This window comes from Anoplopoma fimbria, chromosome 10, assembly GCF_027596085.1.
Source record: "Anoplopoma fimbria isolate UVic2021 breed Golden Eagle Sablefish chromosome 10, Afim_UVic_2022, whole genome shotgun sequence".
In the NCBI taxonomy this organism is placed as follows: domain Eukaryota; kingdom Metazoa; phylum Chordata; class Actinopteri; order Perciformes; family Anoplopomatidae; genus Anoplopoma; species Anoplopoma fimbria.
The window spans coordinates 24509305-24527674 of record NC_072458.1 but is presented as its reverse complement, the minus strand read 5'-3'; the positions used below and the strand labels follow the sequence as shown (position 1 = coordinate 24527674).

Sequence of the window (18370 nt, the reverse complement as noted above, 5' to 3'; positions counted from 1 at the left end):
ATATAGTATATATAGTATATATAGTATATATAGTATATAGTATATATAGTATATATATATATAGTATATATAGTATATAGTAGTATATAGTATATATAGTATATATATATATAGTATATAGTATATAGTATATATAGTATATATATAGTATATATATATATAGTATATATATATAGTATATATATATATAGTATATATATACATAGTATATAGTATATATAGTATATAGTATATATAGTATATATATATATAGTATATATAGTATATATAGTATATAGTATATATAGTATATATAGTATATAGTATATATATAGTATATATATATATATATATAGTATATATAGTATATATAGTATATATAGTATATATATATAGTATATATAGTATATATAGTATATAGTATATATAGTATATATAGTATATAGTATATATAGTATATAGTATATATATATAGTATATATAGTATATATAGTATATAGTATATAGTATATATAGTATATATATAGTATATAGTATATAGTATATATAGTATATAGTATACATAGTATATACATCATAGTAATCATATCTAAATTGACTCGGTTGGTTTCCATCATGAAGGCGGAGCTTCTGTTTCGGTGATGCTTTAAACTCTTCCAGCTCGTTGATTCTATTGGTGGACGCGCCTGTCCATCACACGGATCCTCTCCGCTGATTGGTCAGGGGTGTGGTTGTTTTCCCGCCCCTGCGGGTTTAGTCCTTCCTCTCCTCGAGCCTCGCAGAACCTTCCAGACTCCACGATGATGATGGGCCAGCAGGTTTTAGTGCTCAGTGAGTATCTATACTCTATACTGTAAACTGTATAATATATAACAATGTGTACTCTATAACACTCTATAACAACCTATAACAACCTATCACAACGTGTCTGTACCTCAGCCACCGTCTGTCCCTGAACCCGCTCCTCTTACCGACGCATGTGCTGCTAGCACCGGAGAGCTAGCTGCTAGCACCGGAGAGCTAGCTGCTAGCACCGGAGAGCTAGCTGCTAGCATCGTTAGCCGTGTCGCATGTTCACAGCGTGGCTAGGCTAAGCTAGGCTAGGCTAGGCTAGGCTAACACGTCCTCGTTACTCAGCATTAGACGGTTGTTAGCTCGTCAGCAGGCTAACGCTAGCTCCACGAGGCTCCACGTGCTCTCTGTTCACCAGGTGACCCGCAGCTCTGACCGAGCTAAGCTAACCGGCTAGCATCAGTAAGCTAACCCGTTAGCATCAGTAAGCTAACCCGTTAGCATCAGTAAGCTAACCCGTTAGCATCATTAAGCTAACCCGTTAGCATCATTAAGCTAACCCGTTAGCATCAGTAAGCTAACCCGTTAGCATCAGTAAGCTAACCCGTTAGCATCAGTAGGCTAACCGGCTAGCATCATTAAGCTAACCCGTTAGCATCAGTAAGCTAACCGGCTAGCATCAGTAAGCTAACCCGTTAGCATCAACGTCACTGGTGTCCGCTAAGCTAACGATGCTAACATTAGCATCGTGTCTTTGTTGAGCCGCCACGCCCTCACGTGTTCTGTTGATCACTGGTTGGTGGAGTCTGTGCTGGTTGTCATGGTGATGTCTGATGGCTTGAAGAGCACCGACTCTTCCTCTCTGATGACCTCATCAGACTTCCTCACTTGACCTCATCAGACTCTTCCTCACCGATGACCTCATCAGAGATGAAGAGCACCGACTCTTCCTCACTGATGACCTCATCAGACTCTTCCTCACCGATGACCTCATCAGAGATGTGAACTCTTCCTCTCTGAAAACTGATGAGTCATGACCTCATCATCTTGGTTAAAACGAGTCACATGATCAGGAGGTCCTTTCCTGTGACGCAGTTTGAAGACCCCGTTGAACTGAAGCATAATCCAAGAAGGTGGTTCTGATGGTGTGTTGATCCTCTGGAGTTATTGATCACAAGTAGTGATGTTGAGACTTTTACTTACCGTATTTTCCGCACTATAGGGCGCACTGGATTATAAGGCGCTCTGTCAATGAATGGTCTATTTTCCATCTTTTTTCATATATAAGGCGCACCGGACTATAAGGCGCATTAAGCGAAACAAAACAGTCAGTCAGTCAAACTTCCTCCACTTCCTACCATTGATTCATTAATGTTGGATTCTCTCGCAGCTGCTCTATTCCCATGTTCTACTGCGTGACTGACAGCCTTGAGTGTTCAGTCCGCGTCGTAAGCGTGTCTCTTGAGGAGCCATGTTGGTCCTTATACACACACACTGTAATATTATGGTGAAGCACAGTGTGTATTACTCCTGACGCTCCTGACTACGGTGGCCGTGATGCTGCTGCGGTGCTGCTTTGTAGTTTACTAAGTCGTACTAAAACATGTTGACAGAGCGCCGTGTACCACACAACACCGCCTCCAGGTCAGTAAACACAACCAGAATTTTTTGAGAAAATTAAAGGCTTTTAAGTGCGCCTTATAGTGCGGAAAATACGGTACATGTTCTATGGGACAGTTCTCCTAGATATAGATTTGAGTTGATCACAGAGCCAGTGTCAGACATGGTAACCACGGTAACCCGGTGTCATGGTGATGTGACATCCTGTCGACGCTCAGGCCTAGCGATGGCCTACGTCTCCTAACGTACTAACGTGTTGAGCCTGTTTCTCTGCAGACCACAACATCAAGAGGGAGTCGGGACGTAAAGTCCAGACCGGGAACATCAGCGCTGCCAAGGTCAGTTTACTGCTGAGGGTCTCAACCAGCGGCCCGGCCCATGAAGTCTACACGTGTATCAAGTTTAACTGGTTTCTAACGGGTGATGATGGTGTTTGTGTTTCAGACCATCGCTGATGTGATCAGGACCTGCCTCGGCCCTCGGGCCATGATGAAGGTCAGACCTCACACTCCATGACACGTATCCATAACACTAATACCAGTAATCAATAGCTGTCCAGTCTGTGTACAGCTGCACCGTCTTTATTAATCTCTGTCTGTGTAGATGTTGCTCGACCCCATGGGAGGAATCGTGATGACAAACGATGGAAACGCCATCCTCAGAGAGGTGAGATAGACGTGTTGTTATTACCAGTTGGACGTGTGATTGTTGTGTGTAGTATGTTGTGATCTTCCTGGTGGCTCCTGATTGGTCGACACCACACACTAAGAATACCTGAATCTGGGCTGAGAGTTTTCTGTCGTCCAATCAGAGTGGGTCTCCAGTTAACGAGACCGTTTTCCGGGTTAACCGACTGTAACCTTGTCTCCATGGCAACAGATCCAGGTTCAGCATCCTGCCGCCAAGTCCATGATCGAGATCAGCCGCACACAGGACGAGGAGGTGGGAGACGGGACTACGTCTGTCATCATCCTGGGTGAGTCTGGTGTAGTAGTAGTAGTAGTAGTAGTAGTAGTAGTAGTAGTAGTACATGAATCTGACTGTGTGTGTGTGTAGCCGGGGAGATGCTGTCTGTAGCAGAGCAGTTCCTGGAGCAGCAGATGCATCCGACCATCGTCATCAGTGCCTACAGACAAGCTCTGGAGGACATGCTGGAGACACTGAAGGACATTAGGTAACTCTTCTTCATCATCATCATCATGTGGTGTGTTGATGGAGAAAATCTGCTCAGGAACCAGTTTTATTTAGAACCGTTCTGTGGTCTCTGCTCTCTTCAAACACCAGACTCATTAATAGAACCAGTCATTTCTCCTCTGCTGGTCTGTGTTTAAAGGTTCTGTATTGCAGAATGCACACTGATCGTAAGGCTCATCCATGTAGGAACAACACAGAGACCGTTTCAGTTAAAACCTGAACCAGTGAAGGACATCAGCTGACTTAAAGCCTGAGAATGTGTTCCACTAGAACCCAGAACAAAGTGAGAAGTTTCCTCTGAAGCCTCTCAGGAACACAAACACTCCTCTGTTCTTAAATAGCTGGTTTTTAAAGGACTCTGGTGTTTGAAGATGCTCCAGTGTGTCCTGTCCCAGAGATTGACCTTTGACCCTCCTGTCCTCAGCACCCCCGTGGACACGTCGGACCGCTCCATGATGCTGAAGATCGTCCACTCGGCCATCAACACCAAAGCGCTGAGCCGTTGGTCTGAACTGGCGTGCGGCATCGCTCTGGACGCCGTCCGCACGGTGGAGCTGGAGGACAACGGACGCAAAGAGATTGACATCAAGAAGTACGCCAAAGTGGAGAAGGTAGGACTTCCTGTCCGCCACGCCCACGGTCCCCCGCATACTTCCTGTTGTAACTGTGCTGCGTGTTGCCTTCAGGTTCCCGGCGGCTTCATCGAGGACTCGTGTGTTCTGAGAGGAGTGATGGTGAACAAAGACGTGACTCACCCCCGGATGAGACGCCTCATCAAAGAGCCGCGCATCATCCTGCTGGACTGCTCTCTGGAGTACAAGAAGGGGGAGAGCCAGGTAGGCAGGGGGGAGAGGGGGGGGAGGAGACATAGACCAGCAGGTTTCTGTATTTTACTGTGAAAACAGGAAGTAGAGATAATAATAATAATGAGTCGGACTCAAAGTGGTCAAGGTTAGCAGACATGTGTTGTGGTGACGTGTTGTCGTGGTGACTGTCTGTGCAGACGGACATAGAGATCAGTAAGGAGGAGGACTTTGCCAGAATCCTTCAGATGGAGGAGGAATACATCCAACACATCTGTGAGGACATCATCCGTCTGAAACCAGACCTGCTGTTCACCGAGAAGGGCATCTCAGGTATACACACACACACACACACCTTGTTGGTTCTCCAGGTTGTTGTCGTGGAACCCTAACAGAACCCTCTGGTGTTCCTCTCAGATCTGGCTCAGCATTACCTGATGAAGGCGAACATCACCGCCATCCGCCGCGTCAGGAAGACTGACAACAACCGCATCGCCAGGTAAACTGCTCACCTGCAGCCAATCAGCTGTTAGCAGACACATGAAACGGCCAATCAGCAGACGTGAAGTAACCTGTCTGTCTCTCTGTCTGTCTCTCAGGGCGTGCGGTGCTCGTATAGCCAGTCGTACTGATGAGCTCCGTGAGGAAGACGTTGGTACGGGTGCGGGTCTGTTTGAGGTGAAGAAGATCGGAGACGAGTACTTCACCTTCGTCACGGAGTGTAAAGACCCTAAAGCCTGCACCATCCTGCTGAGAGGAGCCAGCAAAGAGATCCTGGCCGTAAGGGTTCTTCTGTTCCACAGTGTTCACGTTCTACCACCGCCCTCTATGGGAACATTAGTCCAGAACAGAGATGGTTTGTAGTTGGTCAGAGGGGTCAAAGGTTACAGGAACCATTGTTACCAAAGTGGTCACATGACTGAGAATATGACATCACAAAACCCCCATGGACTAAATATCTCGTCCTCTATCTTTTATAAAAATCAGTTTTCATCAGAAGCTCATCGTAGTCAGATGTTCAGTGATTAACTCCTCCCTCTCTCTCTCCCTCCCTCTCTCCATCCAGGAGGTGGAGAGGAACCTGCAGGATGCCATGCAGGTGTGCCGTAACGTGCTGTTGGACCCCTCTCTGCTGCCGGGGGGCGGAGCCATAGAGATGGCCGTGTCCAAGCGTCTGATGGAGCGTTCTCGTGCTCTGACCGGAGTGGAACAGTGGCCGTACCGCGCCGTGGCCCAGGCCCTGGAGGTCATCCCCAGAACCCTGATCCAGAACTGTGGAGCCTCCACCATCAGAGTGCTGACGTCACTGAGGGTACAGCTTCATTTAGAACGTCAATAAATGTATTTAGAACGTCAATAACTGTATTTAGAACGTCAATAACTGTATTTAGAACATCGATGACTGTATTTAGAACGTCGATGGCTGAACGTCGATGACTGTATTTAGAACGATGATGACTGTATGTAGAACGATGATGACTATTTAGAACGTCGGTGGCTGTATTTAGAACGTCAATGACTGAACGTGGATGACTGTATTTAGAACGTCGATGACTATTTAGAACGTCGACTGCTGTATTTAGAATGTCGATGGCTGTATGTAGAACGATGATGGCTGTATTTAGAACGTCGACTGCTGTATTTAGAACGATGATGACTATGTAGAACGACGATGACTGTATGTAGAACGTCGATGGCTGTATTTATTGAGTCTCGTTCAGTCATTGTATTGATTTACTTATTGATCGTCTCTTTTCAGGCCAAACACACCCAGGAGAACAGTGTGAATTGGGGTGTGGATGGTGAGACAGGCTGTCTGTCTGACATGATGGCTCAGGGCATCTGGGAGCCGCTGGCTGTCAAAGCTCAGACCTACAAGACGGCCGTGGAGGTGAGACACCTGATCGAGATATTAATAAATATGAATGACTAATAAAGGCTTAGCTTAGCTTTAGCTTATCTTAGCTAAGTTTATCAATACTTTAAGATGGAAACAAATACTGTTTTGGTTACTATTCACTGTAACTCTCTACCTGTCTCGGTCTGTCTGTCTGTCTGTCTCTCTCTCTCCCTGTCTGTCTCTCTACTTGTCTGTTGTTCAGACGGCCATCTTGTTGCTGCGCATTGATGACATCGTTTCCGGTCACAAGAAGAAAGACAAAGACGGTCAGACGGGAGGACAGGGAGCCGAGTAGATCCACTCTGGTCCACATCGATCCAGATCAACATCAGAGCCACTCCAACAGTCTGTGTGTCTGTGTGTCTGTGTGTCTGTGTGTCTGTCTGTTTGTTTGTTTGTTTGTGTGTGTGTGTGTGTGTGTGTGTGTGTGTGGACCAGAAAACTCACTGAAACTCAATAAACAGTCAATAAAGTTAGAAACTTGTTTGTTTTTATTTCTGACACGTTGAAGTCTTTGTGTGAAAATCAGATGATTCAAGGGTCTCCGGAGAAACCCAGACCTGGGCCTCACTAGACCTGGGCCTCACTAGACCTGGGCCTCACTAGACCTGGGCCTAGACCTGGGCCTAGACCTGGGCCTCACTAGACCTAGACCTGGGCCTCACTAGACCTGGGCCTCACTAGACTAGACCTGGGCCTCACTAGACCTGGGCCTCACTAGACCTGGGTCTCACTAGACTATAGAATAGATGTTCAGCAAATAGAAAGGTGTCTTGACTGTTTTTCCTGTCAAACAGCTGATCAATAATTCATATTTAATAGAACTGTTGAATAAACGTCATCAATGTTTTGATCACTTTGAATCATTTATTTATATCTATAATAAATCTTATTTATATCAACTATAAAAAATGATTTATATCTATAATAAATCATCATTTATATAATCTATAATAAATCATTTATATTGTCTGTAATAAATAATTTATTAAATCATAATAAATAATTTATTAAATCGTTTGTATAATCTATAATAAATCATTTATATCATCTATAATAAATCATTTATTATAAAGCTGTCGATAAATGATACTAATAAAATCTAATAAAATAGTCGTGTGAAGTACTAAACTGCTTCAAAATGGTACTTAGTTCAGTTCTGAAGTCAAAATACTCTTAAGTATTCGTCACGTGTTCTAAACATTTAAACATTAACATATTAAGACTTCCTGTCACATGATGATTTAATCTCCATGAAATGATTTATATAATTACATAAAAACATCCTTAAATAGTTTAATCTGATTGATCTCCTCACCGATTGGCTGATGTCTTCTCAGCTCTGATTGGTTATTTATGTTGATGGATGTGATTCATTTAAAGAATTAGTTTTTTTATAGTATCTTAAATACATTTTGTTTCTTTCTGTATTTATTTAAATGTTCAACATGTTTACATGTTTACAGACTGTGATTGTAAATGAATCATTTTGGTAATAAAGTTTATTCAAACCGTCTCTCAGCAGTCAGCTGACATGTGAAGCAGGGACCGCCCCTCTCCTCCTCTGATTGGCTGGTACTCGTTTCCTCCGTTGGTAGGGGCCGGGGGGGGATGGTAGGCCAATCAGAGGCGGAGGAGGGCGTGGCTACAGGATTTGGTCATGTGACCTGCCTGTCACAACAAAGATGGCGGCTGCAGCGAAGAAACGGAGCTGCAGAGTTTCTTCTTCTTCTTCTTCTTCTTCTTTAGTTTTTCTGTTTTCTGTTTTCAGTTTGTGTCAAAGTTCGTTCAGCGGAGAGACTTCTAGAAGAAACGTGAGTATATATCTAATAATATAATATATAATAATATATACTATATGTGTTAAAGGAACAGGAAGCGAAACTGTTTACGTTTCTATTGGGTTTATATTGCACAACATTAATCAACATTATTGTCAATATGTTCACTTAAATGCTCCTTTTGTTCATGTGTAAAGTGAGCTTTGGTTTTAATCTGTTTACCCACGTGTCTGTCTGAAAAACATCAATACTATTACTATAGCAATACTATTTTAATAAATCATGTACTGCAGGAGTAGTATTAGCTAAATGAACTTTAAGTATCAAAAGTAAAAGTACTCCTAATGCTTAACAACTGGAGGATCATAATTATTGTGTATTAATATGTCAGCAGTTAGTTCAGAGGGTAGAGCGGCTTTAATATAATAATGTTTATAATCTGGAACAAAGGATCTTATTCCATAAACTGATCACATGCTTTCAATAATATATTTATATATATATTTTATATATATATTTATATATATATTTATATTTATATATATATTTATATATATATTTATATATATATTTATATTTATATATATATTTATTCTTAAAGTAAAGTTTTCAATGCAGGACTTTGGTGGTATAAGCACTTTTACTACAGTAAAGGATGTAAATATCTGAAACCGAACGTCAAAACAAACAAACAGACAAACAGACAAACAGACAGAAGGCGTCGTTTATTGAGACCAACGGATGAACAGCGATGTCAACAATCATTTGATGATTTATTTAAATTCAATAAAATAAGAAATGATTAATTCTTCAGAGATCAAAGAGCTTTTTTTCCTCCAGGATAATAAAGAAAGTTATCCATCCATCATCCATCCATCCATCCATCCGTCGGTGTGAGTCTCTGACTTGTCTCTTCTTCTCTCCTCCAGTGTTCGGTAGAGTTGAACCCCGGTTCCCCCTCGCCGCCTCCTGATGGCGACCTGCTGCACATGAGAGCCGTAGGAAACAACGACACGCTGCACTTCCTGTTCTGCAGCCAGGGGGCGCCGACGCTGCTGCTCGTCCACACCAACTCTTCTTCTTCTACTGTCAAGGTCTGTTCTCATCTTCCTCATCCTTCACCAGAGGTTCAATATATATTTATTTATATTTACAATAAATGTTATCTTTTTTTCAACATACTATGACCTTATTCAACATGCTATACTATGACCTTATTCAACATGCTATACTATGACCTTATTCAACATGCTATACTATGACCTTATTCAACATGCTATACTATGACCTTATTCAACATGCTATACTATGACCTTATTCAACATGCTATACTATGACCTTATTCAACATGCTATACTATGACCTTATGCTATACTATGACCTTATTCAACATGCTATACTATGACCTTATTCAACATGCTATACTATGACCTTATTGTGACCTATGACACAGGAATGGACGGACTCTTATTTGTTCATTCTGCCCACGGACGGTTCAGAACCAGTGGGTCTTGTGTTCAGACACCGTGACGATGATTGAAGAACAACTCTTTTAAACAAACGTACCGACTCACATCAGAAATGAAGATACAGAAGAAAAAAAACACACGAGTTCACTGACCAACAGAGATGTTCACGGAGCTGAAACAAGTGGTTTCCATAGCAAGAGACAAAGACCCTGCACACAGGTTTATCATTTTGAGAATTAAATAAAGTTTTCATCAACATCACTTCCTCTGAATAAACAGAATTTAAAGCTGCAGGGTGAAATTAAGTTCTTCATTTAAAGAGTCACATTTTTCAAAAGCTTTGTTATCTTTTTTCATTTGTCATGAAGTCCTCTAACGTTCAGTTTCAGTGAAGTGTGAAGTGTCGTCCTCTGAACTTCTGATCCAGACTACAGATGTTCTGATGATCGGTGCGCTCCTGATCAGTCCGATCATCACTCCTCTGTGACGTTCTGCTGTTTCTCTCTCAGGTGAACTGGACTCAGTTTGAGGCTCGTAACATCAGCGGAGGCCTGAAGGTGGAGCCAGAGAGCAGCATCCTGTACAGCTCGGCCATCGTCTTCACCAGGGTCAGATACGTCCACCTTAAATATACCAACACCAGCCAGTCCACCTTAAATATACCAACACGCCACTTAACCTTTACTTTGGAAACTGAACTCTTTCCTGTTTTTTTTACCTTTTACTTTGAAAACTGAACCCTTTCCTGTTTCCACAGCTGTTGGAGTACGATGACGTGAACGACACAGCTGATCCGACCTCTGACCTTTTCCCTCCGTACGAGCTGCAGGACTTCACCTGGTCTCGTCTCAACCTGTCGGGTCTGAGCGCTCTGCTGTGTGGCGCCGCCAAAACCTTCACCAACGGGTCGCTTTGCCTGCAGGTCACATGTGGAACTGTCATGGTGACGTCAGGGTCACATGACCTCTGACCTGGTTCATTGTGGTTTCAGATTCATTATTAAAACATTATTCTTATGTATTTTTCTTCTTCCAGCTCTCGGTGTTTGAGTCAGAAGGGCGTGATCATTCCTGGCCCCGCCTCCTCCACACCGCTAACTCCTCCCAGTTGGGGGTGTGGCTTGATGGGGTGTCGCCACGGGCGGCTCGTTCCAGGTTCCTGTTGGAGCTGCAGGCTGTGGGCGAGGCTTATCCCCTGAACAGAGTGGAGGTTCATCGATCGATTGACGACGAGTTCACACCATCAATATTCAAGGTGATCAATAATTCACCCAACAGGAAGTTAAGCTGCTGAAGCAACGAGCACTTTACTTTATAAACAGTTCTTTATGTTTTAAATGATATACTAGTTACTAAAAACAAACAAATCAAATAAAGACCTACAGTCCAGATGGACAGTTCCAACATTACGGTGACCAGCATGAGGCGACCGGTACCCGGTGACCCGGTATACGGTGACCCCGATATGAGGTGACCCCGGTATACAGTGACCCCGATATGAGGTGACCCCGATATACGGTGACCCCCCGGTATACGGTGACCCCGATATACGGTGACCCCGATATACGGTGACCCCGGTGACCCCGATATACGGTGACCCCGGATATACGGTGACCCCGTATACGGTGACCCCGATATGACGGTGACCCCGGCATACGGTGACCCGGCATACGGTGACCCCGATATGAGGTGACCCCGATATACGGTGACCCCGGTATACGGTGACCCCGGTATGAGGTGACCCCGTATACGGTGACCCCGATATACGGTGACCCCGATATGAGGTGACCCCGGTATACGGTGACCCCGATATACGGTGACCCCGATATACGGTGACCCCGATATACGGTGACCCCGATGTACGGTGACCCCGATATGAGGTGACCCCGATATACGGTGACCCCGATATGAGGTGACCCCGATATACGGTGACCCCGGCATAAAGTAAACCCTTTAAGTCAATAGAAGTCCTGTATAGAATAAATAACAGTAACAACATAATTGATCCATATGATATTATTGATTCATATAAGGAGAAGTAACGGACATAGTAGAACTAATAGCTGCTTTAACCTGGTGACCTCTGACCCCTCAGGTGTCCCAGTGGGTGTCCTCGGTGAACGGCAGCTCTGATGTTCTGGGTTTCCTGCAGTGGAAGCCGGTGGCGTACCGGAGGTCCGACCCGGCTCTGGAGTTCGCCACGCCGTGCCATCACTCCGACCCACAGCCTCAGAGCGGCGAGGAGACGGCGGCGGCTTCCGGTCTGATCCAAGCATTCTACGCAGAACCAAAGGCATTCGGACTCAATGTGAGCTTCGGCCTCGCAGGAGAACCGTTCTACAACAGCACCAAGTTCTTGAGCTGGTCCGTCTGATGTTCTTCTAAAGATCGATTCTGTTTTATTTTACTGACTTCTGATGAACGGATCTAAATCATCTTCACCTCTTCTTCTGTTTTCTCCTTCAGGACGGTTCTGCTGGGATCCGGCTCTCCTCCCGTCGACTCCTTCTCCCCGTTGGTTCTTGCCGTGATGGCGGTCGGTCTGGGAACTCCCATGATCCTCCTGCTGCTGGGCGGAGTTTGCGTCTGCGTCCGAAAGAGGGTGGCTGCCTCGGCCTACGAGCCAATCAACTGACGGCTGATCAGAGGGATTTAAATTCAACATTTGTGTTTTAAGACTCGTTGATTGAGTTGAACTACAGATGACATCAGTCCAGCGGACCAATCAAGACGCAGGATGATTTTTTTATCGATATATATGTCTGTTATAAAAAAAAGACACTTGTACATTTATTAGAATTAAAATATTGAATCAGATTTTTTAAAGTTGTTGAATGAAACAGCTCCTCGCTGTAGATAATAAAGAACACAAACAGGAAACAGAGACTTTGTTGGGACTATTTTCATAGTGAATCCACATTGTATCTGGTGGATTATGAGCTCACCAATGAAGACGACTGTTAGACAATCAATTGTTTTGTTTTGAGTGAAAAGTGTTTTTAAATTCACTCTTAAAGTTTCACTGCTGAAATATCGAGTTTCAGAATATCATGATTTAAGTAAAAGCAGTTTGTTCCCTTTGAGACTCGGTTTAGTTTAAACTCTTAATCCACCGTTTGCTATATTTCATAGTTTGAGTATTTTTGTGTTTGTTCCAGTTTAACTTCAACAAAAGACATTTGTTGATTAATTCTAACTGGTGAAGATAAAGCAGTTTAACTTTTAACGTTTAAGCTTCAACGTTCAAACCTGAAATCAAAACATCATACTTTAACTAAAGTACTACGTCAGACTGTAGAGGTTTATTTTAAATTCATACTCTAAATTAGTTTCATCAGTTTATTTTGTCAGAATCTTCACAGAAAAACAAACGGTTACAATAACGAGGCGTGAATTCTCTCTGCTGGTGCTGCGTTCAAAGACCCACGACGTCCTGCTAATGAAGGAAATATTAATAATCAATAAGTGAGGACCAATTAACCACCTGACATGGAACTGTCGATCCATAATCAATCCATAATAAATCTGAAACTTTCACCACATTATTAATCAGGAACTGAAATTCAGACTTTTTACATCAGAATTCAAACGTAAATATAGAATTTAAATCAGTTCAGACTGGTTCAGGTCCAGTTAGACTCTCTGAATTCTGCTTCTTTAGTTTTTGTTTAAAAATGACTTCTAATTCATTCATTATTCCTAAATCTTTTTTAACAGCTTAGTTTGAGTTTCTCAATAAACTAAAACAGAAGTATTGATGATGAATCAATACGATTCCGTTCTGATCAAAGTTCAAACAGCTGGTTGTTTTTCGCTCCGTGTTTTGTCTCTATGAAGACAACAAACAGTCCACTCTCTGCAGATTTTGCTTTAGTCCTGATCCCTGATGGATCTCAGAGTCCGGATCAGGATAAAAACCAGTCCCGGTCCAGGTCCTGGAGTCCTAGATGGACTCGATCTGGCGGCGGACCTTCTCGGAGGCGAGGCGGTCGAGCCAGCGCTGACGGATGACGACCACGACGGCGAAGACGGCTGTCAGAGCCAACACGGCCCCCTCGAACTTCCAGAACAGATGTTCCTCCATCACTGCAGAGCGACAGCTGGGGGGGAGGAGACGACGTGTTAGAGAGGGGGAGACGACGTGTTAGAGAGGGGGAGACGACGTGTTAGTTAGAGAGGGGAGACGACATGTTAGAGAGACGGGGGACGACGACATGTTAGAGAGGGGGAGACGACATGTTAGAGAGGGGGAGACGACGTGTTAGAGAGGGGGAGACGACGTGTTGTTAGAGTGTTAGGGGGACGACATGTTAGAGAGGGGGGACGACGACGTGTTAGAGAGGGGGAGACGACATGTTAGAGAGGGGGAGACGACGTGTTAGAGAGGGGGAGACGACGTGTTAGAGAGGGGGGACGACGTGTTAGAGAGGGGGGACGGGAGACGACGTGTTAGAGAGGGGGGACGGACGAGAGGGGAGACATGTTAGAGAGGGGGGACGACGTGTTAGAGAGGGGACGACGTGTTAGAGAGGGGGACGTGTTAGAGAGGGGGAGACGACGTGTTAGAGAGGGGGAGACGACGTGTTAGAGACGTGTTAGAGGGGGACGACGTGTTAGAGAGGGGGGACGACGACGATGTTAGAGAGGGGGAGACGACGTGTTAGAGAGGGGGGACGACATGTTAGAGAGGGGGAGACGACATGTTAGAGAGGGGGAGACGACATGAGAGGGGGGGACGACGTGTTAGTTAGAGAGGGGGAGACGTGTTAGAGAGGGGGACGACATGTTAGAGAGGGGGAGACGTGTTAGAGAGAGACGGTGTTAGAGAGACGACGTGTTAGAGAGGGGGAGACGACATGTTAGAGACGACATGGGGAGACGACGTGTTAGAGAGGGGGAGACGATGTGAGAGGGGGAGACGACATGTTAGAGAGGGGGAGACGACATGTTAGGGGGGGACATGGGGGAGACGACGAGGATGATGAAGATGAAACGAGGGTGGACATTTCAGCAAGACAATGATCCCAAACACACAGCCAAGGAAACTCTCCATTGGTTTCAGAGAAAGAAAATAAAGCTGCTAGAATGGCCCAGCCAATCACCTGACCTGAATCCAATAGAAACTCTATGGAAAGAACTAAAGATCAGAGTTCATAGAAGAGGCCCACGGAACCTTCAAGATCTGAAGACTGTTTGTGTGGAAGAATGGGCCAAAATCACACCTGAGCAATGCATGCCACTAGTTTCTCCATACAGGAGGCGTCTTGAAGCTGTCATTACCAACAAATGCTTCTGTACCAAGTATTGAATACATTTCAGTGAGTGTGTTCAATACTTTTTCCCTGTGTCATTCCATTTGATTACACATAACTTAATTTCTGAACGTATTTGTTTGGTTTTCTTTGTATGTATGGGTTACTTGGGTTGTTACCGACATCTGGTGAACATTTCATGTCAATAACACCTTTAGAAATATATTTACTGAGAATGGTGACGTGTTCAATACTTATTTTACCCGCTGTAATTTGACCACATGGCAGTACCTCCATGGTCCTCTAGATGGCGCTGGGTTAGGGTTAGGGTACCCTAACCGGTAGAGTTCAGTAAACAAACCTCTTGTAGTCGTCTCGGTTGGATCGTGTGCAGTTGACTCTCTCCACGTATCCTGTCAGTCCGCAGGACGACCACGACCTCTGAAACAAAACAACAACCACATCAACCATAACAACATCAACAACCATAACAACATCAACCATAACATCAACCATAACAACAACATCAACCATAACAACAACATCAACCATAACAACATCAACCATAACAACATCAACAACATCAACCATAACAACATCAACCATAACAACATCAACCATAACATCAACCATAACAACAACATCAACCATAACAACATCAACCATAACAACAACATCAACCATAACATCAACCATAACAACAACATCAACCATAACAACAACATCAACCATAACATCAACCATAACAACAACATCAACCATAACATCAACCATAACAACAACATCAACCATAACATCAACCATAACAACAACATCAACCATAACATCAACCATAACAACAACATCAACCATAACATCAACCATAACAACAACAACAACCATAACAACAACATCAACCATAACAACATCAACCATAACAACAACATCAACCATAACAACAACATCAACCATAACAACATCATCAACCATAACAACAACATCAACCATAACAACATCAACCATAACAACATCATCAACCATAACATCAACCATAACAACATCAACCATAACAACAACATCAACCATAACAACATCAACCATAACATCAACCATAACAACAACATCAACCATAACAACAACATCAACCATAACAACAACATCAACCATAACATCAACCATAACAACAACATCAACCATAACAACAACATCAACCATAACAACAACATCAACGTTAGCAGCATCGTAAACACTTCAGTCAGCTGCTGTTTCACAACATCCAGCAGCTGTTTATAAAGAAAACACCTGGATGCGTTCAGGGACGGGGTCTTTGAATGCAACACTTACAGACTGGAAGGCGTTACACTGAGAACACTCCGCCGTCACTACGAATTCCTCCAGCAGCCAGCAGGGGGTGACCATCTGTTTCACTGCTGGAAGGGAATAAGAAGAGGAGGGTCAAAGGTCAGAGTCCATACTGCTGCTGATTAAGGCTCGTCTCTGATTGGCTCGTACCTGGAGTTTTATCTTCACTCAGCAGAGCCGCTCCAAACACCCTGAAACACAACAACATGTCAGTGCCAAGGAGGTAAAGAGACAACCGGATACACTGACCTACAGTCTGACCTCTGACCTCAGTGTACAGACTGACCTCTGACCTCAGTGTACAGACTGACCTCTGACCTCTGACCTCAGTGTACAGACTGACCTGAGGGAGACGAGGCCCCAGAATAGAGCGTGGAGGACGAGGACTCGAGGCCGACAACAGGCCACGGGGATCCGACAGTCGCTCTCCATCAGCCTGCTCCTCCACCAGGACGACGCCACCCTGATCCTTTGGTACTGGTTACTGACCAGTTACAGACCAGTTACTGACCGGATGTCTGTCTGTTCTGTCGGTTCCGTCGGTTCTGTCCGTCTACATGGTTCTTGGACTGGAGGTGTTTTAGGGATCCAGGCTGCTGAAACCTGGAAGATAAAACGGATCAATCAGTGTGATTTGTTTTGATCAGCACGGTTTGTTTCCTACAGTTCATGAATATCAGTCATTGATCAGCTCTGTTTCTAATCAATCATCTCCGGAAGAAACCGTCCTCTCAGCTGTTAGCAGGGCAGCTAACCAGCTAACCAACTAACAAGTTAACCAGCTAACAAGCTAACCAGCTAACCAGTTAACCAACTAACAAGTTAACCAGCTAACCAGTTAACCAGTTAACAAGCTAACCAGTTAACAAGCTAACCAGTTAACCAGCTAACAAGCTAACTCTAATCACGTGATTGTTGACTTTTCTATCACGGTGTCTGACGTCACTACATATTAATATGGATATAATATATAATATAATATAATATATATATAATATATTATATAATATATAATATATAATATAATATATTGTCTGACTAATCCACGAGAGCTGACAAACAATCCGGCTAATGCTAGCGCTAGCAGGCTAACGCTAGCAGGCTAACGCTAGCAGGCTAACGCTAGCAGGCTAACGCTAGCAGGCTAACGCTAGCAGGCTAACGCTAAGCTAGCTTAGTCTGAACTCACCGTGATCCTCAGAAACAGCCGCCATCTTACCCACGAACAGAGGAGACGTTAAGGAGGTCTGGACCGGGTCTGGACCGGGTCTGTCTGGGTCTGTTACGGGTCTGTTAACTGTTGCTTCATCTACTTCCTGTTTGTCTTCGGCTTCTTCCGGTTCTTCTTCTTCTTCCGGTTCTTCTTCTTCGTCGGTTTGTGGCTACAAACCGACGTCAAAGCTCTATGACGCCCCCTGCTGCCCGGACTGAGAATCACCGTTTAATGAAATAAAAAGAATTATAATAATTATCATAAAATAATAAGAATACCAATAAATGAAAAATAATACAATAATAAGAATTTTAATAATTATTATAAAATAATACAATTATAATTATTATAATAATTATTATAAAATTATAAGTAGAACATAAGTAATAATAATAATAATAATAATAATAATAATTATTATTATTATTATTACACATGTCTCTGGTGTCTTCTTCATGGTGTGTCTCACATGTCTCTGGTGTCTTCTTCATGGTGTGTCTCACATGTCTCTGGTGTCTTCTTCATGGTGTGTCTCACATGTCTCTGATGTCTTCTTCATGGTGTGTCTCACATGTCTCTGGTGTCTTCTTCATGGTGTGTCTCACATGTCTCTGATGTCTTCTTCATGGTGTGTCTCACATGTCTCTGGTGTCTTCTTCATGGTGTGTCTCACATGTCTCTGGTGTCTTCTTCATGGTGTGTCTCACATGTCTCTGGTGTCTTCTTCATGGTGTGTCTCACATGTCTCTGATGTCTTCTTCATGGTGTGTCTCACATGTCTCTGGTGTCTTCTTCATGGTGTGTCTCACATGTCTCTGGTGTCTTCTTCATGGTGTGTCTCACATGTCTCTGGGGTCTTCTTCATGGTGTGAAGTGTCCTTGAGTCCAGTTTGTCCTGACTTGTTTTCCATGGAGGATATTCACTACTGATTACTTCTGGACTGTTGTTCTGTTTCACTTCTTCATGTCCCAAAGACCAACGACCTCCATCAGCTGGATTCTTCTCTGCTCTCACTGATCCAGCAGC

The 18370-nt window shown here is 43.7% G+C and overlaps 3 protein-coding genes across 5 annotated transcripts; 2 read left to right on the top strand and 1 right to left on the bottom strand.

Annotated features, from left to right (window-relative positions):
- Positions 1-718: 718 nt before the first annotated feature.
- cct3 (chaperonin containing TCP1, subunit 3 (gamma)) lies at positions 719-6761 on the top strand. The gene is made up of 14 exons (XM_054605551.1): positions 719-810; positions 2668-2729; positions 2836-2886; positions 2995-3057; positions 3271-3367; positions 3448-3565; positions 4010-4196; positions 4272-4421; positions 4589-4721; positions 4806-4887; positions 4988-5168; positions 5455-5700; positions 6148-6279; positions 6491-6761. Exons 1-14 carry the CDS (start codon positions 780-782, stop codon positions 6581-6583), a joined length of 1626 nt encoding a protein of 541 aa, XP_054461526.1. The 5' UTR covers positions 719-779; the 3' UTR covers positions 6584-6761.
- A 1212-nt stretch (positions 6762-7973) lies between these two features.
- On the top strand, positions 7974-12642 carry glmp (glycosylated lysosomal membrane protein). The gene is made up of 7 exons (XM_054605670.1): positions 7974-8102; positions 8999-9163; positions 10048-10146; positions 10296-10460; positions 10574-10792; positions 11633-11901; positions 12004-12642. The coding sequence occupies exons 1-7, from the start codon at positions 7974-7976 to the stop codon at positions 12170-12172; spliced, it is 1215 nt and encodes a 404-aa protein (XP_054461645.1). The 3' UTR covers positions 12173-12642.
- An 85-nt stretch (positions 12643-12727) lies between these two features.
- On the bottom strand, positions 12728-17473 carry jtb (jumping translocation breakpoint). 3 transcript variants are annotated; one of them, XM_054605634.1, is made up of 6 exons: positions 17320-17473; positions 16474-16733; positions 16281-16321; positions 16113-16195; positions 15151-15230; positions 12728-13637 (listed from the first exon to the last, which is right to left on the bottom strand). In XM_054605634.1, the coding sequence occupies exons 2-6, from the start codon at positions 16560-16562 to the stop codon at positions 13481-13483; spliced, it is 450 nt and encodes a 149-aa protein (XP_054461609.1). In that variant the 5' UTR covers positions 16563-16733; positions 17320-17473; the 3' UTR covers positions 12728-13480. The 3 variants fall into 3 exon arrangements, with proteins under 3 accessions (XP_054461609.1, XP_054461610.1, XP_054461608.1); XM_054605633.1 differs by having other exon boundaries at positions 12794-13637; positions 16113-16198; XM_054605635.1 differs by lacking the exon at positions 17320-17473 and having other exon boundaries at positions 12730-13637; positions 16113-16198; positions 16474-16621.
- Between the last annotated feature and the right edge of the window lie 897 nt (positions 17474-18370).

What these genes read in the sequence shown, in the direction of transcription:
- jtb (XM_054605633.1), bottom strand. Translation starts at nt 16,562, where the DNA reads ATGGAGAGCGACTGTCGGATCCCCGTGGCCTGTTGTCGGCCTCGAGTC. An exon ending in GAGTGAAGATAAAACTCCAG is followed by an intron (nt 16,199 to 16,280) that starts GTACGAGCCAAT and finishes ATTCCCTTCCAG; the next exon opens with CAGTGAAACAGATGGTCACC. An exon ending in AGTGTAACGCCTTCCAGTCT is followed by an intron (nt 15,231 to 16,112) that starts GTAAGTGTTGCA and finishes GTTTTGTTTCAG; the next exon opens with AGGTCGTGGTCGTCCTGCGG.
- cct3 (XM_054605551.1), top strand. Translation starts at nt 780, where the DNA reads ATGATGATGGGCCAGCAGGTTTTAGTGCTCA. An exon ending in GACAACAACCGCATCGCCAG is followed by an intron (nt 4,888 to 4,987) that starts GTAAACTGCTCA and finishes TCTGTCTCTCAG; the next exon opens with GGCGTGCGGTGCTCGTATAG. An exon ending in CCTACAAGACGGCCGTGGAG is followed by an intron (nt 6,280 to 6,490) that starts GTGAGACACCTG and finishes TCTGTTGTTCAG; the next exon opens with ACGGCCATCTTGTTGCTGCG.
- glmp (XM_054605670.1), top strand. Translation starts at nt 7,974, where the DNA reads ATGGCGGCTGCAGCGAAGAAACGGAGCTGCAGAGTTTCTTCTTCTTCT. An exon ending in TCACACCATCAATATTCAAG is followed by an intron (nt 10,793 to 11,632) that starts GTGATCAATAAT and finishes CTGACCCCTCAG; the next exon opens with GTGTCCCAGTGGGTGTCCTC. An exon ending in AGCACCAAGTTCTTGAGCTG is followed by an intron (nt 11,902 to 12,003) that starts GTCCGTCTGATG and finishes TTTCTCCTTCAG; the next exon opens with GACGGTTCTGCTGGGATCCG.